Source organism: Tyto alba, unplaced genomic scaffold (genome assembly GCF_018691265.1).
Source record: "Tyto alba isolate M040663 unplaced genomic scaffold, T.alba_DEE_v4.0 Super-Scaffold_20, whole genome shotgun sequence".
NCBI lineage: Eukaryota > Metazoa > Chordata > Aves > Strigiformes > Tytonidae > Tyto > Tyto alba.
In genome coordinates, this window is record NW_024881283.1 from 7,116,445 (window position 1) to 7,135,784 (window position 19,340).

Consider the following 19,340-nt stretch of genomic DNA (forward strand, 5'->3'; position numbering starts at 1 on the left):
AAACAAAACAACAAAAAAACAATAAATCAAGCAGAGAGCTGCTCCAAATGGCATCATCCTCCTCGAAAGCGCCGGCAAGTTTCTGCCTCCCACACAACGGTCCCCACCCAGGAGAGAGCTGACATCCACCAGTGCCGCACTCAAACCGAGCCCCGGTGGAGCCTCCCAGCAGGGAAAAAAATAACCTCCAGTGGGGAGAGGCAAGAGGAAACCACACAGCTGTGTGCCCACCCAGCACCCCCACAGCCGTGCCCAGCATCCCCAATGTCCCCGTAGCCGTGCTCAGCACCCCCACCCCAGGCACAGGCTGGGGCCAGCACGCAAAGGAGAGGCTGCGAGATGGGGTGGAGAGCTAAGCGGGAAGGTTATGGCTATGAGTGATGCTCTTAAGTAAAAAAAATCCTTTAAAAAAAGCAACATATGGAAGTATTTAGACCCTACAGACCACAGTGCAAAGATCCTGGTAAGACAGCCAGGGTTAAAGTCAAATAAAAAGTAAAATGCTCAGGTTTCTAGCTGAACTTCAGCAGAAATTCTCCATACAGCCCCTTGACTGCTGTCACACCCATGGGGCAGAGCTGGCTGGACCCCCCAGCCTTCGCAGGGCCCCATGCCGTGGGGTTTCTCTTACCATGCAGAGGACGAGCAGGACGAGCAGGAGAAGCCGGTGGGCGTGCTGGAGGGGCTGCATGGTCAGGGCTCGGCTCGCGGCGCACCGGGACACTTCCTCATCTGCTCGCAGCGATTGCGGTTGGGAGGCTTTAAGTGCAGTGGTGGCTCTGTCACACCAATCACATCTTCCTTCCCTGCACCGGCCCCACCACCCCAAAGGGCTGTTTGAACCCAGAGCGATTTGGGGAAGTCACATCAGATGCTGATGCTGTGAGGTAGAAGGTGCAAGACACAGCGTGGGGGATCTCCGGTGGGAACAACACCGTACAGCCCTTTCAGCCTCACTTCTCCATTGTCCAGCCCAAGAGCAGCTCCTGATCCCCCCCCAGTCCCTTGCGTGGCCACACAGCCAGCACTGAGCAGGACGTCTTGGCCAGCATCTCCAGCAAAGGCAGCAAGCCCCTCTCCCTGCCTTTTCCCACACTGCCTGCAGCATGAAACCCCGACACTGAGCTCTGCTTCTCCCCGGGGGCCCCTTGTCCTGTGCCTCACACCCATGAAGGTAGAATAGTAGTTATGGGTTAAAACCCCGCTGTGGTTCACAGGGAGGGTTTGCAAATCACCAGCATTTCAACAAGGGCTCTGTCTTGCACTGTGGAACAAACCTTCCCTGCAACTTGGCGCAGAAGCTGGGTCCAAGCTGTCCGTCTGAATTTAAGTTACATGCCTGGGGCAGTCTGATCCAGGTAATGGATCAGGGAAACGCTTCCTTCCAGCCCCCCAATATCAATCTCCTCACAGCAGATCTCCAAGCTCCCTCACCCACTCAACTGCAGCAGCAGGAAACAAAAGGGATTTGGTTATTTTAAGACAGTTTGAAATAAGTAAAGCTGCTGAAACGCACCGAGCAAATAAACCCGTTGTCTGGGTTGGTGCTGGGGAAGTGCATGACAGCACAGCCAGCCTGTCGCCAGCCTCCGCCCGGAGCTGGAGGCCCCTCTGCAGCAAAGCTTCACCAAATTCAGTTAATTGTTGCACTTCTTGCAAGTGTCAAAACAAAAGCCTCTTGGGGACAGCCAGCATCCCACAAAAGGTGTTAAAAATGGGCCGGTTCTGCTCCTCTCCAACTGGCGAGGCCGAGGTCTCCGGCGGGAGGGCCGGGGGCTGCGCGGGGAAGGATCCCTGGATGGCGGCAAGGGCTGGGTGGAATTCAGAGTATCAGCAAGGCAAAATGAGCGAGGCGGTAGCGCCTGGGTGAGGGAAAGCATTGCCCAAAAACAGAGACAGGAGCAGCAGGTGAGGAAATGGGGAGCTGCTGTAGGGCGTGCGATGCCTCCAGGCCACAGACCGCAGCTACGACCTGAGGCGAAGGGCATGCGGGGAGGGGGTGGCTGGGGAAAGGAAGCATGGCGGCATGCCACGCTCTTGGCTCAGCACCGGGAAAGCTTGGCAGCGCTCTGGAGCGACCAGAGGTGGGAAAAAAAACGCCATTTTGAGGGCAGAGAACAGGCAGGGAGCGGTTCGGCCGGGCCGGTGGCTGCGCAGGACGGAGCAAGCCGGCAAGCCCGGGCCTCCCTCGCTCCTCGGGGGACAAACAGAGCGGGTTTCTCCCGGTTTGTGTCCCCCCCCTCCTAAGGCGGGTTCAGGGAGCAGGGTCACCCCATGTCACCCACGGGGAGCCCGCCGAGGGGCCGGGCAGCGCCGCGCCGAGGCCCGGTGGCACCGGGAGCGCAGCAGGGAACGCCGGCGGATGCCGTCGGGGCTCTCGCAGGGTCCGACCCTCAGCCGAGGAGCCCCTGGCGCCTTCCCGCCATAACCAGGCTGCCCACAGCGCCCCCGGGGGGGTGTGGCAAACGGGCGCGGAGCGGTGCATGCTGGGATGTGTAGTCCTCGGGCTCCACGTGACCAGGGCCGAGGCCCTGCGTCGCCGCGGCAACCGCCTGTAAACAAGATGGCGGTGGGGCCGCGGAGCGTGGGGTGAGTGCTGCGCCGGGGATGGGGGGGAAGCGGGGGGAACAACACCCCCACCCCCTCCGCGCTTTGGGAGCCCACACACACCCTGAGGGTCCCCCCAACACCCCCCACCCGCGCCGGGCCCCCCTTGGGCCCACACAGCCAGCCCCCCCCCCCCGGGCGGTACCCACTTACCCCCGTTATTTTGAGCCCCTTTTTGCCAACGGTCCCTCCAAAAACTCACCGCTACCGGCCGCCTGGGGACCCGCAGGGCAGCACATGATGGTGACAGGCTCAGAAACAACCAGCTTGAATAAAACTCCCTAAATTTATTGCCTGCTGCCTCCTGACCAGCATCAGTCCGCAGCAGGTACCAGGGCTATTTGGTCGGTCACCTCTCGCAGAGTTTTGCATCTTGTGTGTGTTTCCTCGGTTCCAAGCAGAGAAAAGTTGCTCTCTGCAGCTGCAATGGCATCGCAAACGTCGGCTCTTTCACCCTGACGCACCTCACTCACCGTGGTTTCACCCTCTCTGTTCTCGGGCAACTCCCCCAGATTGCAGCTCAAGGATTTTAACTGCTACTCCGAGGCACAGATTTAGTTGTGACTGTACCAACACCCACTCTGCCCAGAAGGCAAAGATGTATGGACTGAGGAAATGGTCTAATAAGAAAAATGTACCATCTGGGCTTTCTTGGACAGCCTTTTCAGTTACATTTTTAAAAATTGCCTGTCAAGCAAATCCTCCCAAAGTTAATGAACCTGTTTTATTTTTACATATTATCCCCTCTTATTTTTAGTAAAAGGGCAGAGAGGTCCAAGTTCATTGCCTCCACTAGTAAGGTTTTTCTTACGATTCTACGTTTTGCAGTAATTGTAGCTCTTTCTCTCCTACATATGTCCAAAATCAGATAAGTAACAAAACATTTCCACATCCTCAGCAAGAGAGCACATTAGAGACTTACCTGTTTTTATGGTTTCATTTTAGGTCACATCTTCCTACTATATCTTAGAGCAAAAACTTCCTTTCCACTCTGGGTGAAGTTTGCTGCTTCGGTTAATCTCAAAGCATTATGCTTTCTGTTAAAATAGCTCAGTATTACCACTTTCTGACTCACTGCACAGCACAGGATGCTCTGTATGAGTATCATGGTCTTTTTCTGCTAGCCTCATTTTGTGTTTACTCTTCCCAGCTGCTGAGATTGTACCTTCCCCCGGGTCCTGGCTCATGACAACTGCCCACATACACTTATGGAAACAAATGGACTGGGCCACTCTGCTCTCTCCTGCCCTCACTTTCCCTCAGCATAACCCCAGTAGTTCTTTATCTGCTTTTGGAGAAGTCATACCCAAATGCTGACCTGTTTTCTTTCTTTCATGCTCTTTGTGCCTCTTCTCAGAAGATGACAGACTGTCTCCTAGGACAAAGAATCCAGTGCAAGGCAGTCTCCACTCCTGCTCAAGGGGAACAACACTGAGAAAGAATATGCAGGGTAAAGTCCCTCAATGATTACAGGATTTGGGGCCATCACAGTTTCTCAGTGACAGTCCAGTGGACTCAATACCCCAGGCCAGGGCTAATTCCTGTGGTCCCCCTCTCGCATACATAGTGTGCTGTCGGTGACACAGCCATCTCCCTACCAGTCAGGAGCCAAGGGATTTCTACCCAGTACCCCAAAAAGGTACCCTTGTCCCACCTGCTGTGGCAGAACAGGAATTCTTGTGTGGGGTTCCCATTTTAGAGAGGTAACCGGTATTTGTGCTTTCAGGTGCAGCTCCCACTGACATGGAACTCATGTCCTCCATGATGCAAAAAATCACTCTGTTGGAACAAAAAATAGAGAAACAAGCACAAGAAATCCAACTGAAGGTAAAAATCCTGCCCCTTACTAAATCTGTTTTGTGCCCTGCCTTGGTGGCACAGTAGCATTATACCTGCTCAGACCTAGTTTGGGCTAAAACAAGTCAATCTGTAGCAGGGTCTGTTAATTACACAAACAAGCCTTTGCAAAGCAACAGAGCAATTGCATCAGTCCTTGGGGTGGGAGAGCAGACAAGTCCCTACTGCAACCTTTTAAAGTAAAGACTCTCAGCACCCTTTCTCTGCTATCATTAGCTATTTGGCTTCAGACCTTTTTTCTTCCTTTTGCTTTCTGAAACAACAGCTGCTTGTACAGCAGAGTCATCCGGCAGCAGACCTCTTTGCATTACTGCAGCTTAGAATAAATACCCTTTTTAGATTTTTTTTAAAAAAGATGTGGCTGCAGAGATGCTGGTTTCATTTCTAGATCAGTCATTTACTGCAGGTGAGAGCATGAGCTGTGCCTGAGCAGGAAGCACGGGGGCAGGAGTCTATGTGTTTGCTTACAGCTCTTGCACAGATAGAGGAGGGGGAGGTAGGTCAGCATGTCCCTCACCTATTCTTAGAGCAGCGTATTTATATCCCACCCCTCATATGAATCTAATTAAGGTATTTGTGAGGGGATACAGCCTTTCTAATCTTTATTTTACCTGTTTCCAAGTGGGGTGAGAGTACATGCACCACTGACTCACCTAGCCAGGACTAACTGTGCCTCAAGGTCCTAAAGGCCAAGGAACTAAACAAGGTCATTATTTGTTCTGGTCCTGAAGGACCGGAGGATTGCTGAACTTGAAGAGAAGATGAAGACCCTTCAGGAAGGAGAAGGTAAAAATTGTTCTACCCTTGACACCTGTGGGAGAGCTACTGAGCTCCTGGTGCTGCAGCAGAGCAGGTTTGGAGCTCTCCTCTCTGAGCCATCCCTGCCTTAAAGCCCAAGAGCCTCTTCGGTGAGTGGTATCAGTTACACACACAGCACCTTTTGCCAAAGCAGATGAGCTCTTTATACTTGCATCTGTTACTGGGCTTTTCTGGTGCAGTGCAAAACATTTATTTCCTGACCTATTTTCTATGGGTTACTAAGTTTCCATAAGCATAGACAGACGGCACAGATACCTGAGTATGGTCAGAAAAAACGAAGGGTAAATACTTCAAACAGGCTGGAAAAAGAGAGCTACTCACAGCTAAGTGAAACCAAAAATCTACTTGGAGTCTCGAACAGTATTACAGGTCGAGGTTCACTTGTCCTGTAAGGCAGCCTAACTAAACTGAACCCAGCTTTGAGTGAGTCACTGAAGGTCCTTCCCCCCATTCAGTTCCTTGGAGTCCAGCAGCTCTCCAGCTGAGCCCAGACACATTTCCTACAATGGCTGAACTACCTTGTTAGCACAAAGCTGTGGTAAATCCTCAATTTCCTGAGCAGAGAACAAGAATATGCCTGTCAAACCACAAACATGTGTTTTGTGCCTCATCATGCATTGTTATAGCCATTCAGCCTAGGTTTCTGGATCCAGCTTTAGTGGACACTTGCTCATTTTTTTAATGGGTCCCTTAAGACTATGCCAAACAATTCTCATTGTATAATTGCGAACAGCACTGCTCACATCAGCTTCCTGCAGCATCAAACTCCACCAGTATCATTCACAACTAACTTTTATCCTGTCAGCATCTTTACCAAAGTGCTGCAGGTTGAATTCTCAGGGACCAGCATGCAGAGCTCACGTTCAGCTCCTGTGTCGTATCGGTTTGAGTTCACTTACGGCACAGGCAGGTACTGCTGAGGCATCTGGGCTGTGTGACACGGCTTACCTGTAACTCTTCTTTAAGGTTCTACATAGAAAAAAACAAGTCTTCCCTTTCAGATGCTCCTGACTCATCCAGAGCAGAGGAACTGGAAATTAGGTGCCTTCAGCTGCAGACACAGGTCTGGGAGATGGAGGTGAGACACCTGCGTCACTTGCCCTAAGCCATCTTCACCTTTGGTTTGAGATCGTTGCAGTCTCAAGCTGCTTGGTCTTTTTTAAGCTGACACTTTGATCATCCCAATTCTTCACCTCTCCCTTCTGAAAAGAAAGAACAGGTTGAATGTGAGCTACGGGGCACTAGGAGTTTTTTTAGTATGAAAACATTTGTGCCTCCTGCAAGCCTCTTCATTTTTATTTTTAGGACTGTAGAAGTATTCACTGCAACTACTACAGTTTTGGGGGATTACTGTGTCACTACGGATACTTCCATTCTCTCTTTTGCCTACTAGTAGAGCTACTATTGCCTAGTGGAGCAGCTACTACTACCATGCCAGTGAGTTTGTCTGTCTGCCCGGGCCAGAGAGCCCCAAGACAAACTTTTTTCTTTCACCTCCCCTTCTGCTTCTCATGGTCACAGCTGAACACGCTCAGGCTTCCATGTCTAGTTTTCTGAAGCTCTGGTTCACAACACTGATTTGTACTTTCCTCTTACAGCGGTTTCTAAATGACTATGGTCTGATTTGGGTTGGAGAGAGCCATGAACAGCCGGAAGATTTAGAATGGCTTGAGGATGAAGAGGAGCTACCAGCAGGGAGCTTCTGGAAACCAGGTAAAGCACCAGCACTCTGCTGAAGCAGCTCTCCCAGCTCCTGCTGCAGGCTTCAGGAAGGTATGATACTCCCCAGAGCAAATAAGCATCAAAGACCTGGAATCTGCATCTTCAGAGTCTGTGATCCTGTGCTGAGGTCTTCACATCAGTCCGTCGCAGGGACAGAGATGTGGATCAATTTAACAGGAGCTAAGCCAGGCAGCACATTGGCATGTTATATATACTTATATTTTATAAGCCCTGCCTAGGGGAAGAGGAGAGAACCCGGCGGCTCGGCCGTTTGGCAGGATACCCTCACAGCAGCTGCTTCCCAAAGAGTTCACATACCCTAAACATTTGAAGCTTGACTGCTCTGGTAACACTGACGTAAAATGGGTGGAAAACGGAATCAGATGCTTTGTGTGTATAGTAGCTGTAGTAACTTAGCCATGTTGTCTGGCTCTATCAGAGAGTATTGTTTGCCTTTCCTCCCAACTACCACGTGAGTGGTTTAATTGAGACCTGATTGTGCTATATGGGTTCCAAGCATATTTGGCAATGGCTTCTTAGGAAGTGGTAACAGAGAAAAAGAGTAATACTTCGGCTGTACAGCCAATGCTGGTTCCTAACCACCATGCAAAGATTAGCTAACTAATCCTTCCCTCCCTTAGATGCAGAAAGGGAGAAGACCGGGGAAGCAGTAGGAATAATTTTCATTGTTTTCAGTTCGCTTTCCCTTTTGAAGGGAAATTGCCCCCACCCTTCTTTATCAAATAATAAAAAAGAACAGAAAATGCTAAGGGCTTTACTTCTGCCCACATCTCTTCTTTCATTTCCTCTTCTGATTTCATTCAGCTGTCCCATCTCAACTCATTTACTGCTTCACCCTGCCACCTTCCTCAAGCACCCAGATAAACATCCTCAGCAGTGTCCCAGCAAGAGTGAGCAATCTGCTGGTGAAGAGGAGCAGGCAGCCAGCTGTGTTTACACTGGCATTTCTTCAGCAAGTCTGCCCTGATCCATTTATCCAGCCTAGTTAATTAAACTAGTTAAGTTCCTCGCTCTGTGCGTTTTACCGCACCACATTAAGGGACAACACAACACTTCTGAAATTACAAAGACAAGGAGCAGAACGTGGTCTCGGAAAAGCTGGCTGCATCTGTAGCTGGCTCTGGGGTTTTATTAGCTTGCAGCAAGAGCTGCTTCCCTGGGGCCCTGCCCCTGTGGTTTTGCACACACCCATGTAGCCTGGCAGCACCGCAGCGGCATTGCACCACACTTTGCAAGAGTGTGAAAGGTGAAGCATGGAGAGGCAGCACAGACAGCCCCGAAATGTTAGGGCTCAAACTCACAGAGAGGTGAAAGCTGCTTAGCCAGCATCCCCTTCCCCCTGTAACTCTGATCCCTCTGCCACAGGTGAGGCGGTGGTTTCCAAACACCAGATTGATTTTGATTTAATCTTGGAAAAGGTGAAGGAATTGAATGTGCTGGCTGGAGAAGGCATTTCTCAAATCGAGCACGTGCCTGGGGGTGCTCGGCTGAGACAGCCAGAACCCCTCCCTCTTACGCTGTATCAAAATGGGATTGTCATGTTCAACGGACCCTTTCGGCCCTACGAGGACCCATCCACACAGGTATGGAAAGGTCTGTAGAGGAATTAGACTTGGAGCCATCCTGCTATCATTCACTAAGGCCCAGGGAAGGGCAGGTGTAGGAATAGGGCTTGTGAGCTCCTCCTAGTCCTAAAAAGGAGCAGCTATTGGGAAGTCCAGTTCCTCACCTGCGTTCCCATGGTGCCCTTAAAGACTACTATGTCTTTGTGTAGTAATTTTTAGAGAGGGAGATTCTGGGTCTTTTATGCAGACTTTTCTGCAGGCAATAACACAAATAGGAGCAGCCCAGAAAGAATACATCAGTCCTGAGATAAATAGAAAGTCTGAGGTATGACTACGAGCTCTCATTTTGTTTCAGCAATGCCTGCAGGATATTATGGATGGTTATTTCCCTTCAGAGCTGCAGATACGCTACCCAGATGGCATCCCTTTGCAGGTGAGCACTGCAAAACCCTTCTCATAGGCTTTTTGGAAGAAGAAATTGCTCTCTTGCTTTCCAAGAAAATTGTTTAGGTTTTGGTGCTCCCCACAGCAAATTAAGTTTGAGGTTTCTAAACACAGCACACATGCAGCTTAATTCTGTGCATGTGTGTCGGGGAGCGGGTGGCTGGGAGCACACCTGCTAGAGCCGTTACAGGAAGTAAATGAACGTTTTGGAACCAGGACTAAATGGTTTCTCTGCCTCGGTGAATCTTGGCTTGGAACAAGACTTCTAAGAGCATAGCAGGCTTTGTAGAAGAGAAGTGGTATGCTCTGAAGAGCTGTGTAACAAAAAGGAGAAAACCAGTTCTCAGATAGGTCCCCTGCAAAGGCTTTTAAAAACAGATCGAACAAGTATCTCTCAAGGAGGAGGTCGGGAAAGTTTATTTTGCAGCAAATGAAATGGATTTGGCCACCTGAGGTTCTTCTGGGCCACACTTTTTGATTTCTCAGAAATGGCAAAAAGCCAAGGCCACGTTTTCAGGCAGAGAGCCTCAGAGGACTCTAGGTCTTCAAGTGCATCCGAAACATTAAGCAGGCACAAGCAGAGGGGTGCACCCACCCCCTGCCACAAAGAAAGCAGGAGACAACTGCACAGGCAAGCGTGCGGTCAGGACAGCCAGAGTGAGCTGGTAGATGTGGTAGTTAGTCAGATGGAAGAGGAAGGATTGTGCAAGGCTCTTGGGGCTGTGGTTCCCTATAATCCATGCATAGCTGGCCACGTCTGGAAGCCACAGGACAGTACAGTAACCTGGGGTAAATACAGACACGGAGCGCATCCAGCTGTGGTACAGACAGCCAGTGTAAGAGGAACAGAAGTGGAACCCAGACAAAGACTGCCCCTATTTATACAGCTCTCCCCACTGCCTGCCTTAGTTTGTTAGAGCCCCTGATGGTCCCCACTGCAGCTTCTTACTGCCAAATCCCTCTCCACCCCCAAACTGCTCCTTTCACAGCACTTTCCACCCGGAGAGCATTTTCAAATGTGGAAGCAGACACAGGGGAAAGGCCAGGTCCAAACACATTTCTTACAACCCATGGAAAGGAGCAGCTGCCAGTGCCTGTGGACATGAACAGCTACGCCGTGGTCTGGGTGGGCCGTCCTGGGGACTTAAGGGATCCACAAGGATTTGCTTTGTAGGAGCTGAAAATGCATCTCACTGAGTTTGGACAGGTGGAGCAGCTCCCAGGGAAGGAGCTCGCTTGGTTTCATTCGGGGCTTACAACTCTTGGTTGTCATTGGTGCGGTTTATTGTGCTCTGATGCAGAGAGAACAAGCTTGTGCAACAGCCAGATTTGCTTATGGCAGCTGGCCTTAATTCAACAGGTCACCGACAGGAGGGATGTGGTATTTCGGGAGAAAGACCTTCCAGAGAGGTTTCCTGGCCACGGCCAAGTGGTTGGCCATTCGAAATCAAGTGAGGTGCAGGAAGCCACCGAGATCCCAGGTAAATTCTTAAACCTGTCTCAAAAATGCAGCTAACTCCCAAAAGAGGAGAATCAAAACCTTACCAGGGCACTCCAGCTGGTAGGAGGGGGATGTGCAGGGCCTCAGTGAGGAAGGCAACACTGCTGGGTCAGAGTTCTGTGCTTGTAGCCCCAGTGTTGCTTCAGGAGCTGGGAGCCAGGCAGCATGCATGGTGTCCTCTCATCGTTAAATCCTCTTAAAGAATGAGGCATGACAAGTAATAAAAGACCAGAAGATCATTACGTTTCTAAAAACATATCTGCCCTGCGCCTTTCTGAAAGGCCAAGCTCCTTCTAGCTTCACCTTTATCAGCATCAAAGGATACTGAGGGAACCTTGCAGATCTGGGGAGGAGGTTTAGCTTACAAACAACCTTTGGTTCTCCTACAAGTTCATTCCATAAAGGCAGACATCTTCAAGCCAGACCAATCTTATCTGTACCAAGGATGGGACAATTCACCCGCAGACTTTCATAAGAGAACATGAGGCATAAGGTCAGGTCACAGATTCATCATTTTGCTTCTAGACTCTAGCAGTCTGTGTAAGCAATACCTGTCAGGGTTGGAAAGTCAAATGCAGTCAGTCAGACAGACAGAAAATAGTGGGTTTGTGCATGCGTAACTAAATAACCTGAACATGTGCATTGCCAATCAGCAACCTCTTCCGAGTTATAGGAAACGGTACTATTTGCTTTTTCATCTCAAGGCCGTTCACCAGCAGAAGCTGTGCTAAACATTTCCTTTATCCAAGTAGTAAAAAAAAATAATTGCCCAGGGCCACCACAGAAAAAGGAACAGGCACCTACAAATACACCCTCACAAGAGGAAAAATTTTCCAAGTCTGTAAAAATTGTCATAGTTTTAGTTTTTCCTGTTTGCAGCAGGCCTAACGAGGTTTCTACCTGTTGTGCATCCCAGCTGTGTGCTGAACAGGCTGCACAGTGGCTCACTGTTGATGTTGACAGTCAAACATTTAGTGGGTCAGAAAGTGGGACAAGCTTCAAGGGGGGAGACGGAGAGCCAGTCTCAGCCTAGCTGGGGGAGCTTAGAGCTCTCCCTGTCGGCTGTTGCGCTCTCTTATTTCACAAAATCAGCCTATTGTGGGGTTAAATTGTTTGTCAAAAAGGTCACACATGGATACATCTCCCCTCTGCACTGGCAGGTCCCAAACTCTCCTTGGAGCAGTTCCTCAACAAGCTTTCCAAGCCATTGAAACAGAGAGGAGTGCTCGGTGTCCGAGGCTCAGCCAGAGCAGCGCAGCAGGTATGAGCAGACCCCCAAACATCCCTCCCCGCGCCCCTCTCGGCTCTGCATAACCTCCTCCTCCTCCCCGAGAGGCTCCGCCAGAGCACACGTGGCACCTTGGCACCCGCTCCTGCCCTTTCCTGGCCCTGGTTGCCAGCGGTGACACCTCGTTTGGTTTCAGGGCGCTGACCAGGTGCGGAACAGCAAAGAGATCCTGGTGGAGACACCTGGGCTGTCTGCCCTGGAGAGGTACAGGCATGGCCCCTCCACCCCTGCCCTATCAGGCTCTCATCTTCCTCCTCCTTCATCACTGAGGGTTTATTTCAGGGCTTTCAGTTGAGGAAGTAAATGGACTTGCCCCTTTTATCTTACACCTTAGAAATAATTAGAAAAAAAAAGCCACATGTGGTGTTTTGGGAAGACCACTGAATTGTTCATGGTGAATTTGCCATCTTTTACATCTCTAACAAAAGCATCTGTTCTTCAAAATATAACTTAATGCTGTTAAATACTTTCCCCAACAGCAAGCCAAGACCCAAGAATTTGAAGCCATCTAAAAAGTTGTTTGTGGTCATGTTAAATGGGAGAATTCCTCCAGGAAACTGATGCCCAAGTGGGAGGTCACACTAACAACGCTTTTCCACTCATAGTCTTCTGGCAAGACAAGACCCAAATAGCTAATGAAAAAAAAAACCCAAGCAGATTATTTTTAATCAAAAAACTAGGGCGAAGTACTTACCAGACAGCCCTGATCTAAAATGAAAAAGCTAAAAAAGGTCAGCAACCCTCTTTCCAAGGCACCCTTAAGCTCTGAAAGCAAAGCAGCAGCTTGGTCTGTGAGTTGGTCTGCTCTCCCGCAGTCAGACGGGGCCTTGCTCATCTCAAGGACATTCCCAAACGCGAAACTTCTCTCCCCGTTTGGATCACCCCAGCAGCCCACAGGCCCTCACTCCTCTGCTGATGAGGTTTTCAAACCCCCAGGGTGAAGACAGCTGAAGAGGCTGAACCCTCTGGCCCTGCAGTCTGCACCCTCCGCATCAGATCCGAGAGCGGGGAGCAGACGTATGTCGTAAAGATGCTGTTCACAGAGTCCATAGGGGACCTGCGCCAGCACCTCGCCCACGCCAGGTAGGCCTTGGACTTCCTCCCCTCCTCGCTCCCCACCCAGCTCCGTAGATCCCCAGGGAAGGTTTCTCACTGTATTTTAACAGCTCAGCCTCAGCTGGGCAGGGCTGAGGGTTACAGCCCCAGGAGCTGCTGCTGCTTTGGCTCCACCACACCACCAGAGATGCTCTCTGGGCAGCACCGAGCGTTTAATAGCACCTTTGCCAAAAGGCTGACACGGCAGCAGAGATAAGCCTCTTTTGTCCTCTCAAAATTGCCATCTGACCCATGTCGGTCGCTGCCTTTGCCTCCTTCCAGCGGCTCAGCAGCGCTCACCTGGCTATTGCCACCGTTCCCAAGGTGCTGGTGCAGCCTGGAAGCTGAGCTGCAGCCTTCAGCTTGGCTGATGGATCACCGCCACCCTTTGCTCAGCCAGCTCCACGTCCCGATGCATTTAATGCTGCCCAAGGGCTCACACGTTCCTTTGGGGGCAGTTCCAGGTGGCTGAGGGGGACCCCCTTTGCTCTCTCCTCTCCCCACTCCTGTTGCGGGCCGTAGCTCTGGCGTCAGTCGGAGCCCATGGTGAGCTCACTGCTGTTGGGATGCAAGAGCCTCCTTCCCCGCTGCGGCTCTGCAGCCTGGAATGGCCGCTCCGCGCCTGGCTGTTTGCAGTTTGGGCGGGAAGCCCTTTTTTTTTTGCTGGGCCTGTGCTTGTGAAACAATCTATCCCTCTGCTCTTACATAACCACAGCTGGATCAGCCAGAGCATCTCAGCAAAACCTTGGGGGATCCTGTGCTTAGGAAAGATTGTGCTGTTATTTCCTAGGGGTGGAGACTCTGACTCGTATGAGATCATCAGCACCTTTCCCCAGAGGGTGTACGCGGACAACTCCAGGAGCCTGCAGGAATGCGGCCTGATCCCCAATGCCTCCCTGCTGCTGCGGAGAAGAGACCCCTCCCCAAGAGGGGACAGGGGCTGCAAACAGCTTAACAGCTCCTAGCCAGAGCTGCTCGCCCCAAGCTCCACAAGAGGAAGGAGCTGCCTTGCAGTTATCTGCGCTATAACCTCCCCTGGCTGGGAAGAGAGGAGAGGGCTGTCTTGCCAGATTTAGTTTCATTGTGCTGTTACCTGGGATGGAGAGAAGAGCTCGGAGGCAGTGGTTTGGCCTCTTGCTTTGGTCGTGAGTGCTGGCCCAGGGCTGCTGCCTCCTGGGTGGGTGCTTTTCCCCCAAGACAGGTGGGCTCCTAACACAGGGGCATTTATGTCAGTTCAAAGCCAAGGGCTGGTCTCTCATCTCTGCTGGAAGTTACACAGGCTGATCCCTGCCCAGGGAAGGCTGCCAGCTTTACACTGGTACCGGGCAGTTGCTTAGCTGGGCTGAGAGATTCTCTACAGCAGCAGGACAGACAAACAGCCAAGGTTAATTTGCTTTCCACACCCAGCTGCTCCCCAGAGATTTCAACTACGCTTACACCACGAGAAACAGGCTCGGTTATATGGTCCCTGATGAAGCTAAACCAAAAGGCCTTGAGCCATTGCAACGCTGGGACTGAGCCAGACCCATCTCAGCCAGATCCTGCTACTGGGTTTCCTGTACGTGAACAACTCCTTCCCTTGGACAGCCCCCAGCTCCAGCGGGGCCCTGGCTCGCAGCCGCCCCGAGCTGCCTCCCTCCCTCCCTCCCTCCTCCCTCGGCAGCCTGCTGCAGCCAGGAGCTGGATGCTGCAACAGGACACCGTGTCATTGGAGAAGAGCATAATCCCTTCGCCGCTTCTCTGCTGAATCCTGAGTAAAGCATCTTCCTCCCTCTGGCGTGGGCTGGGGCTGTGCTCTGCAGGTCCCTTTCCCCAGCACATTCTTCCCCTTTCAGCTGTGACAAGCTCCCACTTGACTCCCAGCTGACAACACTCCCACTGGTGTGAGGCAGCGCCTTCTGGCAGGTTTCCTTTCAGCGGAGGCCCTGCACACGCTGCCACCCAGCCCTTGTTAAAGGCTCCCAGTAAAACCATTTAAGTTGCAGTTTCAGCTTCCACTAAGATTTCGAAGGCACAGTCGTTGCGGAAGGCACCAGGACACCCAGAGCTCTTCCCGGACCCCTCCGACCAGCGCTGGACCCTGCACAACTCAAATAGAGGAAGCAACACTCCTGCAAACCAGCCACTTCCACGGGTTCCCCGTCACCAGTAACGCAATCCCCACAGCTCTGAGTTCCTCTTTTTTTTCCAGATATAGCAGCTATAGGATTGTACAGGGGACCCTTTTCCCCTACCCCTCCATATCCTGGTCTGTAACCAGCCACGTAATCTCTGTGCCAGGGGTTTGTTTCTCCCTCACGTCTGGCTGAAGCTGTCCCTTACCCGAGCTGCCGTTCTTACCACGCAGAGAGGAATGCTGGAGAGAGGTACCCATCACTACTGCGCTGTAGGATATTCAGACAAGTCCTGCAAGCCTTTGATTAGCAGCAGCAATCTAAGGTGTTAAGATCTTTGTGTCAGGCTGCAGCAGCAAGTACAACTGACTCAGCTCCTCTGAGTTGGAAATGACTCAGAATATCTTTACAGAGGGTGATGTTTAACCTGTAGTCAAAATAAAACCAAATTTAAAGGAAACCCACGAGTACTGATGTGAAAGGTACAGTAACATTTAATAGCATCTCGGAAGACAACACTGGTTATAAACTTGCTTTTTGGCAGGAAAACAAAATGCACTTGGTCCAGGTTGCAAAAAAGCCAACTCAAAGAGGAAAGATAAGACAGCTGGAGCATCAGCTGTACTGGAGCAGCCCTGAGCCATTAACGCTCACGAGGGAGCCCTGGCACCGCATCGCGGCCGAGGGCAGCTGGAGCAGCCCAGGTCCCACTTCTAGGCCCATCCATCCCCCCAGGCAGCCCGCCGAGTGACACCAGCCTTCGCCCCAGCCTCCTCCTGCAGTGGGTGGTCAGACCCCAGCTCTGTGCAGTATTTTTGCATTAAATTAAAACAAACAAACAAACAAATTGACTTAGTTTCCATAATCTCTGGGGTTGAGATGAAAAAAAAAAGAAAAAAAAAAAAAAAGAGAAAAAGCAAGTGAGGCAGCAGGATTTACAATTTTAAGAGCAACTGGGAGAAGTGGGAAGTAACATGTAACCCTAAGATCTTCCCTCCTGAAGCAGCAGCTCTCCCTGCAGAGGAGAGGGCTGACGGGCCGCTGCACTTCGCACAGCCCCGGAGGCTTTGCTGTTTACAGAGGCACTGGAAGCTGCGGTGTGAGCCAGGCCCAGCTTTGTTCACAGGCCATGCGCAGCGAGCGTCAGACTTTCTTTGGATCCCTCTGAGATGATATCAGGGGTAGGCAGGAGGGAATCATAGGCAGCTGCAATGAGTAGTTTTGGTCATGGGTTTCCCTGCGCTGGGATACAGGTCGCGGTGCCAGGACAGCTCTGACAACCTGGAAGTGAAGGTGGTCGGAGATGAGGGTGCTCAGGAATGCAGATAAGAGTCCAGGACGGGAGGGGAGCCGGGGCTCAGGCCAGCTTCAGGAACTCCTGCAGGGTGTTTTGCTCCACCGCTTCCACAAAGAGCTCGTAATCCTGCAGGGAGAAGCCACACGGTCGCTCACAGGGCAAGAGGGAGCCGTACGCTCCTGCTAGAGTCCCCTGCGCACGCAGCACAAACTGGTTCACAAGTGACGTGACACGAGAGGGCGAAGCGGGGACAGCCCCGCAGAGCGTGGCCCCCTGCCCAGGGCTCACCCCGAGCCCCCCTGCCTGGATCCCACTTCTCACAAGCCATTGTGCTCCAAACGCCCATAAACCCCAGCAGCGCTTCTGTCTACGCGTCTCACGAGAAATGCCTTTGGAAAGAGCATCTGGAGACTATTGGGAGCAAAAAACAAGAGGGACGGGCTCGTCGCCCACCACCCAACCTCCACGGTGCTTATCCCCCGCGCGGCGCACGAGCCTCACCCCACAGTAGTGGTCTCCGTTGACGATCTGGGGCGGGATGGCTTTGGGGTTGCCTGCCTTCGCCCTCATCTCCTCCCGGAGAGCGTTGTCCTGGGAGATATCCACCAGCTCGTATTTGATGTTTTTCCCATCGAGGATTCTGGTTACTTCGCTCTGTTGGGATTTGATCTGGAACCCGGGTGGGAAAGGCAGGTTATGGGGAACTTGAGAGCAGCCCGAAGCATGCCAGCCACGCTCAGCGCAGCGCCCACGGAGCGACCGCTCCTTATGGCCCACGGGTCAGACCCCACCGGCCCACGGCCCTGCGTGGGGAGAGGGACGGACACGCAGCACGGCGGGAGGGATTCGGGGGAAAGAAGGGGACGGCACGCTTGGGATGGAGCGGGGGGGGGGGGGGGGGGTTTGCTTCGCAGCTTCACGGGGAACAGACGCCCAAGCCCAGGGGAGAGGGGCCCCGGGGCACCCCAGCCCTGCCCCGCCGCTCACCTCCCGGGAGCCGGTCACCGAGGTGCTGTAGACCTTGAGGGTGCTCATGCTGCGATCGCGGCCGCTCCCTGCGCTCAGCCCGGCGGAGGGAGGCTCGGAGGGAGGGAGCGGGCGGCCCCGCCGCTCCCGGCATGTGACTGCGGGGACCAATGGAGCCGGCGGGCCCGGGCATGCGGCATCGGCGGGGCCCGGCCCCGGGCTGCCACCGCCCCCCCCCCCCCGCCTTCCCCCCCCCCCCCCCCGCCCGCTTCGCACGAGTGGAGGCAGAGCTGCTTTATTGTAGACTCGAAATACTCAGTACAAACAAGTGGGTGAGACAAAGGCTGGGATAAATACACCGCGCCCAATGCGACGTGGGACACACACACATTACACAAGGGAAAGGGGTCCTGCTGCCCAGGTTTGGGGTGCTCTGTAAAGGCCCAGAGTTTCCCCTTGGCATGGGGAGCGGTGGTCATGTTGGGCAGATGGGATCACCCTCTTAGCCCCATGGGTCCAGTTTTGCAGGAGGATGATGAGAGGACTTTTCCCCCCACCTCCTAAAAGGACAGGGCCTGCGGCTCCAAGCATTTTTCAGCCATGATCTCCTTTCCCAGCCAGGGGCAGAAGGCAAACGTGGCCTCACACAGCACCTGGGAGCTAGGTCTTGCACCCCAAAGAGAACACGGGGAGAGGGGCTGGTGCTAAACAGCACCCTGCTAACCTGCAGGAGGGAGCAACTTTCACAGCTGGTGCTGCTCTGCACCCCAGTGCCTAGAGAGCTCCCAGCAGGCAGGGCAAACAGCATCGAGAAACAGCCTTGGCCCACATTTAGCTCAGTACAGGGCATCAGCAACCTGGGAACAGAAACGGGATGAGGAGAGAACAGGGCAGAGAGGTGAGGCTGCCACGCTCTCCCCGTGCCGTGGGGGGTAGCTCAGGACAGCAAACCAACCAGTTTGTTGCCACCATCACCCGTGGTGGCCAAACACTAAGAACAAAACAGATTTGGTCTTAAATTTTGAACACAAAGGAGTAACAAAAGCATTTTTCCCACAGCTAGGGCTTGAAGCCCCAACATGAACCAAGAGCAACCAAACGGCAGAAGTTTCAGCAGCGTTTCCCCTGTTAAATAACCAACTCAGAATCTTGCTCTTAAGCTGAAAACCAGAAAAGTTCCACCCTCAGCACCACAGCCTTGTCCCAAGCAAGCACTCAGTACTGTAAAGCTTGCCACTAAGGTTAAGCGAACCACATCCCGTGCTGATTTATTTAGAAATCCCATTATTGAGCAGAGACGCAGGGAGCTCCCAGAGAACGAGGGGCAGGGCGACACCAGAGCCCGAGCCCTCGCAGGCATCGGGAAGAGCTCTCTGATCCAGCTCTACCATCCTGCCGTGTCAGGAGCAGGATGGCTTTCTCCCTACCAAGCAGCAAGCAGAGACGAGTCTCCCCGCTGGCCTGCAGCAGGGTCCCCCAGGGGCACAGAGGCTTCTCTGCAGCTCTGGCAGGGGCTACAGACCTTCGAGGCTCCCCAGGAGCGTTTGCCACGGCTCGAAAGGCTGCCGTGAGAAACACCAGTTCCTCACCCTGCCAGCAGACGCATTAGGCACGAAGCAGTGTGGAGACAGGAGCACATTAAGGCACTTCAGCATCAATCCACTTCCTCTGCAGTCTGAGTCACACCCATGCTCAGAGTGCTATTTCAGGGGGATAAAAGGCTTAAGGCTTCTGGGGTCACAATGACCAGCGGGAACATTGTCAGAGTCTTCTTTTAGTGTTGCTTGATTCCCCAACTCCTGTTGGCTACTGAAAGGCTCCTGTTGCATTTACCTGAGGAAAGCAGGTCCTGCTCCATGAACGACAACACAAACATCCAAGCCAGAACTGGGCACACAGCATCTGAGGAGCCTGCAGCACCTTGGTGTAATTAGCAGTAGGGTAACTGGCACACCTGCTTGCCTGTGAAGTCCACAGATCTCCCCTGAACACTCAGAATCCTCTGGTCTTACTAGTCACACAGGATCTGCACAGACAATTTATC

General features: G+C 52.5%; 2 protein-coding genes across 3 annotated transcripts; one reads left to right on the plus strand and one right to left on the minus strand.

Moving 5' to 3' along the window:
• The first annotated feature begins 751 nt into the window (after positions 1 to 751).
• Positions 752 to 16,003, plus strand: UBXN11 (UBX domain protein 11). Its single transcript, XM_042793678.1, is given in 14 exon segments — positions 752 to 2,589; positions 3,965 to 4,057; positions 4,334 to 4,434; positions 5,196 to 5,250; positions 6,285 to 6,361; positions 6,882 to 6,996; positions 8,392 to 8,609; positions 8,947 to 9,024; positions 10,396 to 10,516; positions 11,697 to 11,797; positions 11,961 to 12,028; positions 12,761 to 12,907; positions 13,710 to 13,837; positions 13,840 to 16,003. Coding segments are annotated over 13 exon segments (1,251 nt in total). The 5' UTR covers positions 752 to 2,589; positions 3,965 to 4,050; the 3' UTR covers positions 13,875 to 16,003.
• On the minus strand, positions 15,510 to 19,259 carry SH3BGRL3 (SH3 domain binding glutamate rich protein like 3). Of its 2 annotated transcripts, none has more exons than XM_032992144.2 (3): positions 18,886 to 19,259; positions 16,832 to 16,999; positions 15,510 to 16,456 (listed from the first exon to the last, which is right to left on the minus strand). In XM_032992144.2, exons 1-3 carry the CDS (start codon positions 18,949 to 18,951, stop codon positions 16,391 to 16,393), a joined length of 300 nt encoding a protein of 99 aa, XP_032848035.1. In that variant the 5' UTR covers positions 18,952 to 19,259; the 3' UTR covers positions 15,510 to 16,390. The 2 variants fall into 2 exon arrangements, with proteins under 2 accessions (XP_032848035.1, XP_042649614.1); XM_042793680.1 differs by lacking the exon at positions 18,886 to 19,259 and adding an exon at positions 17,318 to 17,470.
• Positions 19,260 to 19,340: the final 81 nt, after the last annotated feature.